Here is a 16,547-nt window from a genome sequence, read left to right on the forward strand (position 1 = left end):
ATTAGTAAATAGATACTAAAGGAAAACTATTAAGACAACATATAAAAATTGATTCAAAAAAGAAATAAATCTGATATACAAAAATAAGATATTTTAGTTTGTACAAGGTAACATAATTGTAAAATAAGTTTTAAGAGAGCAGAGGTTAAAAAATTATGGATCTCTGTAAGTAGAGATAACAATGTAGCAGATTTCACCAGCATATTGAAACCCAATTGATAGCTATCTTCTTTACATTCTACTGTTGATGCTGGAATTGCTGAATCATAGGGTAGGTATATATTTGGTTTTATGGGATGTAGCCAAATGCATTTTCAAACTGTTTGTACCAATTTAACCACTCAACCGCAATGTATGAGAATTCTGGTTCCTTGATTACGCTTAACCAATCATTTTAACCACATGTGAAATCCTCAATTGCTTAACAAAAGAAAATAGTACCTTCTGTTCCCACCCTATATCATCCAAGATCTCTGGTCTTTTTATGCAGCTCTGAGCTCCGAATAAGCAAGTTCAGTTTCCATACTATTGTCAAGTAAAACTAGGCAATAAGAGGAGAGACAATTGTTAAGAAAATTATGACCCGGGCACAGTGGCTCACGCCTATAATCCTAGCACTTTGGGAGGCTGAGGCAGAAGGATTGCTTGAGCTCATGAGTTTGAGACTAGCCTGAGCAAGACTGAGACACCATCTCCACAAAAAATAGATAAATTAGCTGAGCATGGTAGCTCTCACCTGTAGTCCCAGCTACTCAGGAGGCTGAGGCGGGAGGACCCTTTGAACCCAGGAGTTTGAGGTTGCAGTGAGCTACGATAATGCCACGGCACTCTACCTGGAGCAACAAAGCATGATTCTGTCTCAAAAAAAAAAAAAAGTCTACAATAGAATTTAAATCTGGATGGAAAAGCTTTTCATATTTTATGGCTATCTTAAAGATTACCCTTATTATAAGGACTAAATTAATGACTATCTTTTCTCCTGCTATCAACAAGAATATTATATATAATCAAGTATTTCCCCTCTACACACATTGACAAGATAACCACAAGTCTTACAATGAAAAATTGTAATAATTTTAGATCAGGCAATAAGTGAAATTCTATGAGATTTAAATTCTGTTGTCAATCAGAAGCATGGAGTTTGAGAGACATGTTTCAAAATAAACTATTAACTGAAAATTCTCCACCTTAGTTTTAGAATTCATTCCATTAAATCTCACTTGCCTTTCTCAAGACTCTGAATATTTGTGTTTTTCAAAGACTTAATTCTGGTTAAAGATGCAGTATGTTCCTCTAGATCCTTGATATCATATTTCAGGGGCATTATCTGGAATGGCTACTAAGCATTATTTTCTTTGTAGCTTTTTAGTTCAGACTTCAACTTAAAATGAAGTTCCTTTTACAATAAGTTTGCTTTGAAGATTCCTTGCCTAAAGAGAAATGGTTTCGAAGATCATTTATAATTATGGATTTTTTAAAAAGTCATTATTTCAAAATCATAATGGGTATTTAATTTATACATAACTACATATTAACGTTAAAACCTTTCAAATCTGTGTATTCCAGTGTTCAATACATCTTAAAAATAAATCAGCACCTATAGCTCAAAATATATGATTTTATTCTTATCAACATTAAGAATTCAATTTTTTAAAAGTAAACTATACCAATAATGAATTCCATAATCCTAGTAGAAAAGAATATTAATACCCACTGCTTTGGGCCATACCTGTTTGCTTTTTGATGCATCCCTAAAGAGATGTTTAGTCTTCTCTTTCTTTTTTTTTTGAAACAGAGTTTCACTCTGTTGCCTGAGCGAGTGCCTTGGTGTCAGCCTAGCTCACAGCAACCTCAAACTCCTGGGCTTAAGCAATCCTCCTGCCTCAGCCTCCCAAGTAGCTGGGACTACAGGGATGTGCCACCATGCCCAGCTAATTTTTTCTATATATTTTTAGTTGTCCAGCTAATTTCTTTCTATTTTTAGTAGAGGCGGGGTCTTGCTCTTGCACAGGCTGGTCTCAAACTCCTGACCTCGAGCGATCGTCCCACCTCGGCCTCCTAGAGTGCTAGGATTACAGGCAGGAGCCACCGAGTCCAGCATCCGGCCTAGTCTTCTCTTTCTACCACCAAAACTTAGTAGCTTATGACAACAAATATGTATTATCTAAAAGGCATCCAAAAATGGCTTTGTTGAGGCATCTGGCTGTCAAGCTGTTGTTGCCTGGAGATGCAGTCATCTGAAGGATTGATTGGGACTGAAAAATCTACTTCTAAGGTGGCTCACTCACATGACTTGGCAGAAGGCCTCAGTTTCTCAACACAGTGTCCTTCCCATCGCACTGCTTGATATCCTCATGACATGGCATCTGGTTTACCTTAGAGTGAATGGTCCAAGAGAGAGCAAGGAGGAAGTCATGACCTATTGACATATCTCCAATTCTGTCATATTCTACTCAGAATTAAGTCAGTAAGTCCAGGCCACACTCAAGAGGAAGAAAATTAGCTACCACCTTTTGAAGGTAAGAGTATCACATAAATTTCAGTCTTATTTTAAAACCACTACAGGAATACTATTGGTGTGGTTTTTTTTGTTTTTGTGAGACAATGTTTTTAAAAATTATATCCCCCAGCACTGGGGATAGAAAGATGAACAAGAGAGGTAAAACTCATAGAGTTTACCTTCTACTGTGACAAGAAGGCAGTAAATAAGCATAAAAATTGTAAAATAACTTTAGATAGTGATAAGTGCTGCAAATAGAATAGGGTAATTTAACAGTGATCAGGGAGGGTAAATGAAGGAGTAACTTTTGACGGTGTGACTAGAAAGACCTCCTATGACATGTTAAGACAAATGGGATTATACTAAACATTCTATTAGATAATCTGACTTCATCACTTAACAAGGCTATCTGTCTTCCCTTGGGCTGCTGTAACAAAATACCGTAGAATGGGTAGTGAGCTATGGTTGTAGTGAGCTATGATGATGCCACTGCACTCCAACCTGAGCAAGAGTGAGACCATGTCTCAAAAAAAAAAAAAAAAAAAATTTATATATTTCTATTCTCTTACACAAAGGCTATTCTCAGTCTTCATTTTATTTGATCAATCTGTAACATTTAACATAGTTATCCCTTCTTCCACAAAACATTTTTCACTGGTCTTCTAAGGCAGCCTACTCTTGAGGTTTTCCTCATAACACACTGGACTCTACCTTTCAATCTTCCCTCCTGGGTCCTCCTCATTTCATTGCATTCTAAACACTGAAGTGTCCTAGGGATCAGTCCTTGGTCCTCCCTCTACCTAAAACCCATTCCTTTGGTGGGATCTCATCCAATCTCATGGATGTAAATGCTGTATCTCCACTTGGACGTCTAAGAGGCAAGGTCTCTAAAAACACCTAAAGCTGAATTAATGATCTTAGCCTCCAAAACTGGTCCTTCCAATGTTAACTTGTTGCAACTCAGTAAATCCCAACTCCATCTTTCCAGTTGCTCAAATCAAATCCTTGTTTTCTCTTTATTCAGATTTCTCTCAAGTCAGATCCTGCCGCCAACATCACTCCCCATCCTCTTGGAAGGCAGCTATGCTCACCACTGTACCACCAACACCTTCACTCCCTATCTTAGCTTGACCAATTTTAAAAAATAGCATGTCTCAATCTGCAAAATTAACATATATGTTTCTTTAATTGAGCATTGTCTCCCCTACCAGAATATAAGCTGAGGGCAAGAATAGTTCACTAGGGTATCTGGTTCACTAGGATATCTCTAGCATCGAGAGCCGTGGTGTTGGCACACAGTGGCTACTCTATAATTATTTGTGCAGTCAATGAATGGACTATACAGGCCATATATAGGTACTATAGTTGAAAACCAGGTTGTTGGCCGGGTGCGGTAGCTCACGCCTGTAATCCTAGCACTCTAGGAAGCCGAGGCAGGAGGATCGCTTGAGGTCAGGAGTTCAAGACAAGCCTGAGCAAGAGCGAGACTCCGTCTCTACTAAAAACAGAAAAATTAGATGGGCATCATGGTTCGTGCCTGTAGTCCCAGCTACTTGGGAGGCTGAGGCAGGAGGATCACCTGAGCCCAGGAGTTTGAGGTTGCTGTGAGCTAGGCTGACACCATGGCACTCTAGCCCGGGCAACAGAGTGAGACTCTGTCTCAAAAAAAAGAGAAAAGAAAATCAGGTTGTTGAGGTGGCAAAGGCAGTAAATTTAGAGATAAAGTATTTGGGTTTGGGGCCTACCACAGGCACAGTTATGTAGCTTTAGGCAACTTATCCTTCAAAGTTGATTTCCTCATCTGTAAAACGGGGCATATACCATATTCTTCAGCATACAAAACAGTTGAAATGGTACCTGGTATTACAGATTACACAAAAGTTTACAAGACACAAAAGTTTCACTCCCTGTAATTTATCAGGAATGTTTGCTTCAATTCCCTTCTTAATTTCACTTGCTCAGGTATAACTCAATTTAAGTGTACATTTTGAGAGGCTCTATGTTACATTGTATCTCTAAAATATCAACTTGGGCAAACTTTGAGAACAGTAAAGGCCAAAGATCCCCAATCCTATTATGGTGATAGTTGCACAAGTCTGTAAATATACTAAAAATCACAGAATTCTACAATTAAAATAGGTGAATTTATAGTATTTACCTCAGACCTCAATTAAACTGTTAATGAAAAAAGAGATTCTCTAATTCCATATACGGGGCTGCTGTAAAATACCCTCAAATTAGGAATAAGAAAAAAATACTAAATTAAGAGAAAAAAATTAGTGCAATAGATGAGCTCTGTCTCTCTGCCATTCGTTGAAACAGGCTTCCCTAAGACACGGCTTATAAAAGAAACCCAGACATCCTAAGTCACCTGAACAACCATCTTCAGAACTCTACAGGGATGAATGTAACCAGAGCCCTGTAAGAACACAGCCTGGTTCCTCAAGCAGAGCAAGCAAATCCTAGGACTCGGGAACTCGCCCGACAGCCCTAACCAACATCTCAGCAGCCTTTGTCCCGTCAAGCTCCCCAAGCAATCGCCCAACTTCATTTCTTCTCCAGCGAGGACGCCTACGGGGAGGGAATGAATGTCCACCCTTGATGGTCAATTAGCATCTAGTTTTTCGAAAGTCAGCGTCCGTTCTCCAACCGCAGATCTGCTGAGGGGGAGCTGACAAAATCTAGACCTGCCAAGCCTGAGCCCTGGTAAACCCTGGAGTGACCCAACACCAAAGGGCCCACGAGAGGTCCAGCTCTGACTACCCCTTCCAGCTCAGCGGGGCCTAAGATAGAGGGCTGCGCTTCAGCCTTGGCTGAACACCACAGTCACCTGAGGAGTTTTTAAAAGCACAGTTATGAGCGCCTTCCCAGACCCTCTGAATCAGCAACCGAAGGGGCCCGACCCCAGCCTGGCGGCGCCGGTGTGTGAAGAAGTCGGAAGCCGCCCCGCACGCTCCAGCTTCAACATCTGCAGTCCAGTCCAGCGTCCCGCCACGCTTCCGCGCGGGGACCCGCCCAAAACTCTCTGGGGAAACCCAACGCTCTCAACCCCAAGCAACGCACCCAGGAACCCGGGCGGATTCAAGAAACGCGCTTCCCGCGCCCGCGAAGCTGTCCTCCCGCGAGACCGCCCCGCCCCGGCTCCGCCCCCGCCCCGCTCCTTGATTGGCTGGGATCGAGGCCGCCTTCCGGGGTCAGTGCCAGCTCCGTCTCTCGCGGGGTGTTTCGGCCCGTACACAAGCGCGCTCTGGACCGGTTCTTTCCACCAGCCAATCCTTCCGCTAGCCAGTCATCACCGTCTTCTTTCATGATTTCTTCGTCCTCTCTCACCAGCAGCGTCGCAGTATCAACTCCTTACACTTAAGTCCCCGCCCTCTGACTTTCCTTTCCCAGACGGGGTGTGCACGCGTAGCCATCTTCAGCGGGGCGCAGGCGCAGTAGCGCGGGCTTCTTGAGCTGCTGTTAAGCACCTGGACTGGAAGTCACCCGCGGCTGCGGAGGCGCTTGCACCTCCGATTTGCTTGTGTCCAGAGTGGGAATTCTGAAAGGGAGTCCTGCACAGGTAGTCTCCACGTAAATAGTCGCATTTGCCGTTAGGGTGTGTTGTATCACAGGCGAGGGCTCTGAGTATTGTATGCGGGTCCTAATGCTCCCTCTGAGAAAGGGGACACTTGTAGAGCAAGGGCCGAGCGAGATGGGCGGGGAGTAAGGAGGCTGATCAGGCTTCTAGCAGCTGAGAAATGGGGCCCCGAGCAGAATGTGCCTGGTAGCCGCGCCCTTGTCTCCTGTCCTTCTGGGGCAACAAACTCCTTTATCTGACCAGAAAATGTTTCTGCCAGAGTACTTGTGGCTGCCTGAAACTCCACTCAGATTTAAGAAATCCAGGCCACATTTTCTAATTTTCAGGTAGAGAAAAATTGGAGGAAGGCTTGGGGCGGGGAGGCTCGCTTTAGGCCAGGAGTTCTATATCAGCCTTGGCAACAGGGAGACCTTGTCTCTACAAAAATTTAAAAAATTATCCAGGCGTGGTGGTGCGCCTGCAGCCCCAGCTATTCAGGAGGGTGAGGCAGGAGGATGGCTTGAGCCCAGGGGTTCCTTATAGTAAACTATGATCACACCACTGCACTGCAGCCTGCGCGATAGAAGAAGATCCTGTTTCTAAAAAAAATAAAGCAAAGCAAAAAAGAAAAGAAAATTCGAGATTTGAGAGGTGCCAGCACTTGATCAAGTGTTATAAGGCTTAGTGACAGATGTTCAACAAAAACCAAGGTCTCCTTACAGCCCATAGGTTTTCCCACCATGTTACACTTGCTCAGTGGAACCCCCAAAATTTACCCTTTTCACTCAAACCCATGCTGTTCTCTATTTGCCATGTCCCTAGTCCTGGACCTAGAGTCACTTTCTAGTTTTGCCCCTCTGAAAATTCAGCATTCCAATTGACCTTTCCCTGTCCACCCCAAAGGAGATCCAAATGCTTATCTAATGTGTCTAGTTGCCATACTTAAACTATAATTGGTCATTTGAGTAGTTTCCAGTTTGGGACAATTATGAATAGTGCTGCCATGAATAATCTTGTAAATGTTTTGTAGAATATATAAAATTTCTGTTAGTTACATATGTAGAAGTAGAGTTCTGTGTTCATAAGGCATGCATGTGTTCAATTTTAGTAGATGGTAACTATGGTAGGCAGAATAATTGCTCCGCCAAAATGTCCTTGTTCTAATCCCTGGAACCTATGAATATATTAGGTTACATGGCAAAAAGGAAGTAAGGTTTCAGAGGGAATTAAAGTTGCGAATTGGGTGATCTTAAAATAGGTAACACATTCTGGAATGTTCAGGTAAGCCCAATTCAATCATAAGGGCCCTTAAATGGGGAAGACGAAGGTAAGAGGAGGAGAACCAGAGAAATAGTAGCATCAGAAAGACTGGGCTTTCTCTGCTGTTTCCCAATTAGAAGATTAAGAAAAAGAAAGAAAAATAAATAAAGAGGAAAAAAAAAAAAAGGTTGGGCTGGCCTGATGTCCCTAGCTGTGAAGATGGAGGAAGGAGGCAATGAGCCAAGAATATGGGCCTTCTCTAGGTTGGAAAATGCAAGGAAAAGCATTCCCCCCTTTCCAGAAGGAACACAGCCTTGCTGAGACTTAATTTTAGCCCAGTGCAACCTCCAGAACTTTAAGGTAATACATTTGTATTGTTTTAGCCACAAAGTTTTTGATAATTTGTTATAGCAGCAATAGGAAACTAATACACCAGTTTTCCAAAGTAATTTTATCAGTTTATATATTTAAGGAGCTTTGAAAAAAATATCCATACTTCAGCCCCATACTATACTAACTGAACTGGACTCTGACCTAGAAAAAGAAAAAAAAATTGTTTTAAAGTTCATTAGGTGATTCTCTTGCATCTTTTTTTTTTTTTTTTTTGAGACAGAGTCTCACTCTGTTGCCCAGGCTAGAGTGAGTGCCGTGGCGTCAGCCTAGCTCACAGCAACCTCAAACTCCCGAGCTCAAGCGATCCTCCTGTCTCAGCCTCCCGAGTAGCTGGGACTACAGGCATGTGCCACCATGCCTGGCTAATTTTTTCTATATATATTTTTAGCTGTCCATATAATTTCTTTCTATTTTTAGTAGAGGTGGGGTCTCGCTCTTGCTCAGGCTGGTCTCTTGCATCTTGAAGGTTGAGAACTACTTATCTAAAGTCTTAAATCTATATCCAGTCCTTATCATTGAAGAAGAATGCGGCAGTTAGTTGACTATAGGATTAAAAGCATTTCTAGAAAATGTTCCAGGTACTTGAAAGGTCTCTTTCCCTGTCCAGAGTTAACATACTTAACCTTTTCACTGCCCTAATGTTGAACAATCAGTCCCTGATAACACAGTTCATAAAAGAGCATTAAGACGAAGCCCTCTTTGTATTTACAGAAGACCTTTTTTTTAATGTGCTCAGAAAGTGGCTCTTTCAGAAATTGGCACAATCCTACCAGCTCCTGTGTGCTGAGGCTGCAGCAGGCTGCCAACCCACTGAGCCACAGTCCTGGGGGAATTCTGAACAAGAAGGTGGTTCTTAAAACTTGACCAGGTTGGGCTGCAAGTGGAGGCTCTGGGGAGTGTCCCCTACCTTTCCTCTTTTGCTATGCCAATGACATTCTTGAGAAGAAGGGTGAGTTTCTTACATTGCAGCCAGGAATCCTGGAGTCTGGGGAAAGGGTGCCTCGTTCCCCAAGTTTGCAGGACAGCTTCCTTGGTAGTGATACCACCAACTGCTAGGCTTCACTTGGCAACAAATTTACAAATCCTGAGAAGCCCTGGGCAGTTTCTATTACAAAGACAGGTCATGAAAAGGAATGAAGAGTGATCTAATGTTGAAGCTACTATTCATGTATTTTCCTGATGGATGTCAAATATTGCAGTGTTTCCCTTCATAAAATTGAAATATTCAGTGGCATGCTAAGATCCCTATAGTGCTACAGTCCCCAACTCTCGGGCTGCAGCTGGGTACCAGTCCATGGCTTGTTAGGAGAACAGGGCCTCGAATCACCAACTGAGCTCCACCTCCCCTGCCCTCCTCTACCTCATGGAAAAATTGTCTTCCATGAAACTAGTCCCTGGTGCCAAAAAGGTTGGGGACTGCTGCTGCAGCGTACGAGGATGTCTTGACACACAGTTTGGGAATCATAGCAGTGACCATTTAGAAGGTAAATGAATCTCTTTTTTTCCTTGAATGAGTATTCAAGATAATCATTTTGTTCCAAAATGTTACTTCTGTAAGGTTCAGTGTAACCTGACCCCTCCCATGCTGAAGAGCTCTCTAAAACTAAGCTCAACAGGAGAGCCTTTTAAATGACCACAGCAGGCCTTGAGTCCCACAGGTCTGTCCAGATTCTAACCTGTTCCCACAGAGGACTTCTTGGGTAAATTTAAAACAACCTTGGAAGGTGAGCAGTTTACTATTTAATTAGAAATTATACTATTTTTAAAATATCCCATTAACTTAGAGATTAGCCTGCCACACTGGCATGGATTATTAAATATTAAGAAAATATTAATAGGCCGGGCGCGGTGGCTCACGCCTGTAATCCTAGCACTCTGGGAGGCCGAGGCGGGTGGATTGCTCAAGGTCAGGAGTTCGAGACCAGCCTGAGCGAGACCCCGTCTCTACTAAAAATAGAAAGACATTATATGGACAACTAAAAATCTATATAGAAAAAATTAGCCGGGCATAGTGGCGCATGCCTGTAGTCCCAGCTACTCGGGAGGCTGAGGCAGTAGGATCGCTTAAGCCAAGGAGTCTGAGGTTGCTGTGAGCTAAGCTGACGCCACGGCACTCACTCTAGCCTGGGCAACAAAGTGAGACTCTGTCTCAACAAAAAAAAAAAAAAAAAAAAGAAAATATTAATAAAAAACACAATATAGGCCAGGCATGGTGGCTCATGTCAGTAATCCTAGCACTCTGGGAGGCCAAGGTGGGAGGATTGCTTGAGCTTAGGAGTTTGAGACCAGCCTGAGCAAGGGCGAGACCCTGTCTCTACTAAAAATAGAAAAAAGTCTCTACTAAAAATAGAAAAAATTAGTGGTGCTCGCTTGTAGTCCCAGCTACTCGGGAGGCTGAGGCATGAGGATCACTTGACCCCAGGAGTATAAGGTTGCTGTGAGCTAGACTGATGCCACAGCACTCTAGCCTGGGCAACAGAGTGAGACTCTGCCTCAAAAAAAAAAAAACAAAACAAAAAACACAATACAGGCTATTACATATTTATAAGAATGCTCGGTAACCTTCGACCCCCCCCAACATTTCATATTTAATTTTCACCCTTTCAGTTAATCAAATAGGTAAAATAGATTCAAATTATAGACTATAACTTTACCTAGATTCCTAAGGGGGATTGTATATCCAATAAATTGTTCATTCTAGAAATAGACTGTTAACTTTGGATATAAATATTCCAACTAAGAACACAAGTTTGTGACTCATATCCTGCTTAATACACAATTAATAATTACTGTGTGTAATTAGATAATTATATATTACAAGTAACAATTCAGACTAGGCCATAAATAAATGTATGGAACAAGATTGTTACTAAGAAAAGTTAAATATCAAACATCATAGGAGAGAACAGATTTAAGTGAAAATTTTCCAATGTGTTTTATTCACAGTGTAGCTATATTCAAGATGTTGTAGGAAACGTCCATATCTGCGTAGTTATTATTGGCAGCAATGAAAAGGCAGAACTTCCTTATTTATTATCTCATCTAGTCTCACAATCAGAAGCAATATTTGATTTTTTAGATATTTCATAAACTTGTATAATAAGCCTTAGCTGATTAATGATTTCCTTGTCTGCTGTTTTCATGTTAAATCCCAACATCTTCATAATAGTTTCTCGAAAGTCAGCAAGCTACAAAGAAGCACCACAAAAATCAAGATATGTCATTAGTTTGGGTCACCCACTTACGTACAATGAAATTGATAGAAATTTAGTCTTATTAAACATTCTTCATTAAATGTATCATATTCTACATTTAAGCAGTGTTTTTTTAATTTTTTGAGACAGCGTCTTGCTCTGTAGCCCAGGCTAGAGTTCAGTAGTGTGATCACAACTCACTGCAGTCTCAAACTCCTGGGCTTAAGGAATCCTCCTGCCTCAGCCACCCAAGTAGCTGAGATTACAGGCACATGCCACCACACCTGGCTAATTTTTTTTTTCTATTTTTTATAGAGATGGGATCTTGCTCTTGCTCAGGCTGGTCTTGAACTCCTGACCTCAAGCGATTCTCCCACCTTGGCCTCCCAAAGTGCTAGGGTTACAGGCATGAGCCACTGCACCCAGCCTTAAATAGTATTTTTAAGCTAGAAAGATGGTCTTTTCCATTACAAGAATGCTTTATTTAAAATTTCCTTTGCATTTTAATTCTTTTTCATATTTTTACATTTTTGTAGATTAAACCTAATTTTATTGCTGCTTGTTTTGTTATTCATCCATAAGGTAATTATGTTTTGGACTTCTGATTTGCTGTATGATAATAGCAGTCCCCTAAATACATCTTTCCACCCATCCTCCAAAAACCATAGTGATCAACAAGGAGAATAAGTAAAAACTACCCATAAATCATACCTAAAGCATAACTGGAGAATATCACAGACTTCAATTTGCATATGAGTGGGAAATAAATATTACATACCAGCAGAAGTAGCTCAAGAGGAGTGTGCAGGTAGTTTCCACTGATGTAGAATGAAAACAACTTTACTACCAGAAATGGGACAATTCACAAATGGGGAAACACTGAGAACAAATCTGAGACCTGGTGGGTCAGAACACTGGCAAGTGGGGAAAGAAAAGCAAGGGCCTTAGAAGCATATGAGACCAGAAATGGCAGTTCTAGAGACAAGGTTTCTGAGGGGAGAGGGAGGTACTTGGAAGGGTGAGGTGTTTCTTGAAGGCTTGGTAGTAAAAGAAAAGGGGGGAAAAAAAGCAAATCGTGAAAATTAAAGGATTTATTCAAACAAGAGTATAGCAGGGTCAGATATCACATAAACCCCTACTCCCAAAATAAAATCTTGGTCTAGTAAACTTTAGAAACTGCATTTACTGTGCCAACGTAAGAGGTGGTATTGCATTAAGAAACCTAGTAGTTAAACTGTCTTCAGCTACCCTGAAGTGAAATACCCAAAGACCTGAGCAATTAAAGGGATTTTTAAAGTGGATGGATAAATGGCACAATATAGCCATATAAAATCTCTTTAAGAAGAAAACAGAAAGGCAGTATCATCCAACCTGTTCAAGTGATGAAAAAATACTTTCCCCAAAAAACAGGCACGAAGCACAGGAAACATGTTTTGTTTTTTTTTTTTTTGAGACAGAGTCTCACTCTGTTGCCCAGGCTAGAGTGAGTGCCGTGGCATCAGCCTAGCTCACAGCAACCTCAAACTCCTGGGCTCAAGCAATCCTCCTGCCTCAGCCTCCCGAGTAGCTGGGACTACAGGCATGCGCCACCATGCCCGGCTAATTTTTTCTATATATATATTTAGCTGTCTATATAATTTCTTTCTATTTTTAGTAGAGATGGGGTCTCGCTCTTGCTCAGGCTGGTCTTGAACTCCTGAGCTCAAATGATCCGCCCACCTCGGCCTCCCAGAGTGCTAGGATTACAGGCGTGAGCCACCGGGCCCGGCCAGGAAACATGTTTGATATAACACCCTGATATGAATTAAATATCAATGAAGCAAGGATTTTTCAGACATGGCAAAAACCTCTTTATTTTGAATCCAAAATGTAATAATTCAAGAGAGAGTGGGTCTGTCAGTGAATGAGTGAGAAAAAAGAAAAAAATGTAATAATTTAGAATAGATATGGCAATAATGGGTCTGGTTGTCATCTGTGACCCCCCCAAAAAAGAATAGATGTGGACAAAAAAGATGTCTAATGGATAAGAAAGATGTAATAATTAAACTCAGACAAGAACAACACAAAATCCCTCTCAGAATGAAGAGGGAACTACAGAGGACCCAAAAGGGAAGAGATCTGACTGAAAATATGATGAGGGACACTAAAGAAGAATAAAAGCAACCAAGAAAGTGAATAAATATACAGAAGTTAAAAAAAGAGAGAGACAGAGAAAGGAGAAAATGCTAATATCATGACTTCATATGTTTTAAGAGTATCTTAAGGTAATTGGTTAAAATTTCAAATTTCTAAAGCAACTAATATATGGAGGTATGACATAATTTAACAATTGCCTAAAATTATCAGTTAGCCTTTTTAAAATTCTCTTAAAATGTCTGCTTTATAAGTATAGGGAAAATCTAAGCGAGTTTGGAAGCACTACCCTATTCTCCTAGACAGTGACACAGAAAGTGACACACTCAGTTTCCTACGAGCTTCTATTACATGACCCTACTCTCACTCATTAATCAGAGGATGGGGACATAAACCTAAGCTATAATAATCAGATATCCCATCGCTAGCCACGGTAGGTTCACCAGGGATAAGTATTTGACCTAAACTGAGCCAATTAGACCCTTTCTTGGGCTTCTCCTGTCACAAAAACTAAATATAAAACTGCATGGTTATCAGTGGCCGTGTTTCGTGTCATATGGAGAAAACCAAGTGGCAGTCAGACGAGCTGATGCACAGATGCCAAAAAGAGATGGTGAGAAAGGACTTGTAAGGTTCCAGGTGCTGATCCTGGGGCCCAGGTGTCCTCCCAGAGGTTAGGGTGCTTAACTTGTCTTTGATTCCATAAGCTGATAAATTCCCTTTTGTCCAAGTTAAGTAGAGTCTAAGTTGAAGTGGGTGTTTATCATTTCAACTAAATTAATTTTAATGTAGTAATAAGGAAAAAATACCTTTTGTTCTTGTCCTGATACTTCTTCAAGTGTGCTCTGTGCTGTGGAGAGCTCAGGAGTGACAGCATCTAACATCTGGTGGGCCCTGTCTTTGTCTGATCTTACCTCTTGCTCTCGGGAGTCTAATGTAGCTTTCAAGTTTTCTGTTTTCATAACTGCCTTCTCTTTCATTGTTTCCACTTTTGTTAAAGATTTCCTGAGCTTTTCAATTGTTTTGTCCTGTGAGAGGGTATAAGATAGGGGAAAGAAATGACTGTGATCAGATCTCTTCTAAATACCAGATAGGCACAATAACTCGTGCTTTTTTTCTTTTCCTTCCTTTTTTAAAGAGATAGATATATGGAAAAGAAAAAAACTCCACAATTTCTGAAATATGAAGACATTTCTCTACCATCATACTCATCAATCACTAACATTAACTCAGCACTTTTATAAACTGGGCACTTGGGATTCAAAGAGGCCTAGCATGTTTTCCATGTCCTCAAAAGTCTTACAGCCTATGTTAATTAAATATAGAAATACAGAAAATAATTGGCTCTGCAGTAAGAGAAATGTTGGTGATAAACTGGCATATCAGTTGATCAACTGTTTAGTGCATGTTTGACTTAAAGCATAATTTACATTGGAAATAGTAAAACTAAAGCTTGATATAGAGGTCCAAAGAACAGCCAAAAGAATGACTAAAACTTTTAAGTATTACCCCAATAAGAGACTAAAGTAAAACTAAAACAAAAAGCAAGGGATTTTTAAACATAACACATTTTTAAACAGGGATTTTAAACATAAACAGGAACAGGGAGGAGGAATGGGGGCTTCAAAGGGTGATAATATTCTGTTTCTTAAATTGAGTGATGGATTCACAGGCATCTAGTTTTATTATTCTATATGCTTTAATATATATTCTTTTATATGTATGTAAAATAATTTTAATATTAATGTTTTTAAAAGTTCAATGAGACACATGCAGCTAAAATAGTAATAGACCAAAGCTTAAGTGAATTTTTGAAAGCCTCACTTTCTTAACTTACTTTAAGGACATTTACTCTTGTCAGTTGAGTTTTCATGCTTTTATTTGACAATTTCAAATCACTGAGCTGTTTCTGAAGTTTCTGAATTTTCTCCTCCAATCTTTCTGTTGTAGCAATCTGCAAATTCTGCCGAATATTCAATAACATTTGTCGCGTGTTGTTTTCCTCTAGTTGTTTGAACTTTTCGCTGTGCTCATCTACCTGGGAATTCGTAGTCTTCGAGTTTTCCTTTACAGAAATCAACAATATTGAAATAAAGAATTAAGATGTCGTTATACACTAGCACAATACCCCGTCTACTGTAGACTAATAAACTGCAAGCTTATAATGCTTACATAAGTAAAATGTTTTTTGCCATAAATATGCATTATTAAAATAATCAGGAAAACAAAATATGACAATAAAAGTGATGACTCAGTGCTACCAGTGGCATAGTTAAATAAACAATTTTATAAGCACCAAGTAGTAGCATAGATTAGTTCAACTTTTCTAGGAATGTATTATAAGGAAATAATCAAATATTTGGATAAAGGCCGGGCGCGGTGGCTCACGCCTGTAATCCTAGCACTCTGGGAGGCTGAGGCGGGTGGATCCTTTGAGCTCAGGAATTCGAGACCAGCCTGAGCAAGAGCAAGACCCCATCTCTACTAAGAATAAAGAGAAATTAGCTGGACAAGTAAAAATATATAGAAAAAATTAGCTGGGCATGGTGGTGCATGCCCGTAGTCCCAGCTACTCGGGAGGCTGAGGCAGAAGGATTGCTTGAGCCCAGGAGTTTGAGGTTGCTGTGAGCTAGGCTGACGCCACGGCACTCTAGCCCGGGCAACAAAGTGAGACTCTGTCTCAAAAAAATAAATAAATAAATAAAAAATAAATAAATTTGGATAAAAACTATCTCAATTATGTTAAAAATATACATAGAAAATAATCAGAAGGAAATATACCTATATGCTAATACTGGTTATCTCAAAATGGTGGGATTACTAGTGATTTTAATTTTATTCTATTATTCCCTATAAATCTTCACTAATGCACATGAATTTTTAATATGAGAAAAAATTAGTTATTTAAGATGTTACAGGCCGGGCGCGGTGGCTCGCGCCTGTAATCCTAGCACTCTGGGAGGCCGAGGTGGGCGGATTGTTTGAGCTCAGGAGTTCGAGACCAGCCTGAGCAAGAGCGAGACCCCATCTCTACTAAAAATAGAAAGAAATTATATGGACAGCTAAAAATATATATAGAAAAAATTAGCCGGGCATGGTGGTGCATGCCTGTAGTCCCAGCTACTCGGGAGGCTGAGACAGGAGGATCGCTTGAGCTCAGGAGTTTGAGGTTGCTGTGAGCTAGGCTGACGCCACGGCACTCACTCTAGCCTGGGCAACAGAGTGAGACTCTGTCTCAAAAAAAAAAAAAAAAAAAAAAAGATGTTACAACAAAAAAATCTTATGACAAATGTTTTAATTCATTAAAAGAAATAAAACAAGTAACATATTAAGAAATAAGAATCAGAATGGCATTTCTCTCAATAAGAACCCTGGAGACTAGAAGATAGTGGAGTAATGTCTTCAAGTGTGTGAAAATAAAGTCTAAACCCAACTACCAATTGATTGTGAGGATTCAAAAAAGGATGTTGTCATTCATACAAGGACTCAAAAAAAATGTATCTTTCCA

At 40.4% G+C, this 16,547-nt stretch overlaps 2 protein-coding genes across 3 annotated transcripts in view; both read right to left on the reverse strand.

The window, feature by feature from the left end:
- ESR2 (estrogen receptor 2) overlaps positions 1-16,547 on the reverse strand; it is a 196,949-nt gene that overhangs the window by 86,142 nt on the left and 94,260 nt on the right. The window lies entirely within an intron of this gene.
- Positions 1-16,547, reverse strand: part of LOC138395101 (coiled-coil domain-containing protein 170-like) — a 62,207-nt gene that overhangs the window by 154 nt on the left and 45,506 nt on the right. The window contains exons 10-12 of one of the 2 annotated variants that reach the window (XM_069487556.1): positions 14,877-15,104; positions 13,849-14,067; positions 176-1,430 (exon numbers count right to left, since the gene is read on the reverse strand). In XM_069487556.1, coding sequence (XP_069343657.1) covers positions 1,383-1,430; positions 13,849-14,067; positions 14,877-15,104 — 495 coding nt within the window. In that variant the 3' untranslated portion in view covers positions 176-1,382. Of the gene's footprint in view, positions 1-175; positions 1,431-13,848; positions 14,068-14,876; positions 15,105-16,547 lie in introns of those variants that run through there. The other variant, XM_069487545.1, reaches the window with a different exon arrangement.

This window comes from Eulemur rufifrons, chromosome 2, assembly GCF_041146395.1.
Source record: "Eulemur rufifrons isolate Redbay chromosome 2, OSU_ERuf_1, whole genome shotgun sequence".
NCBI classification, from domain to species: Eukaryota; Metazoa; Chordata; class Mammalia; order Primates; family Lemuridae; genus Eulemur; species Eulemur rufifrons.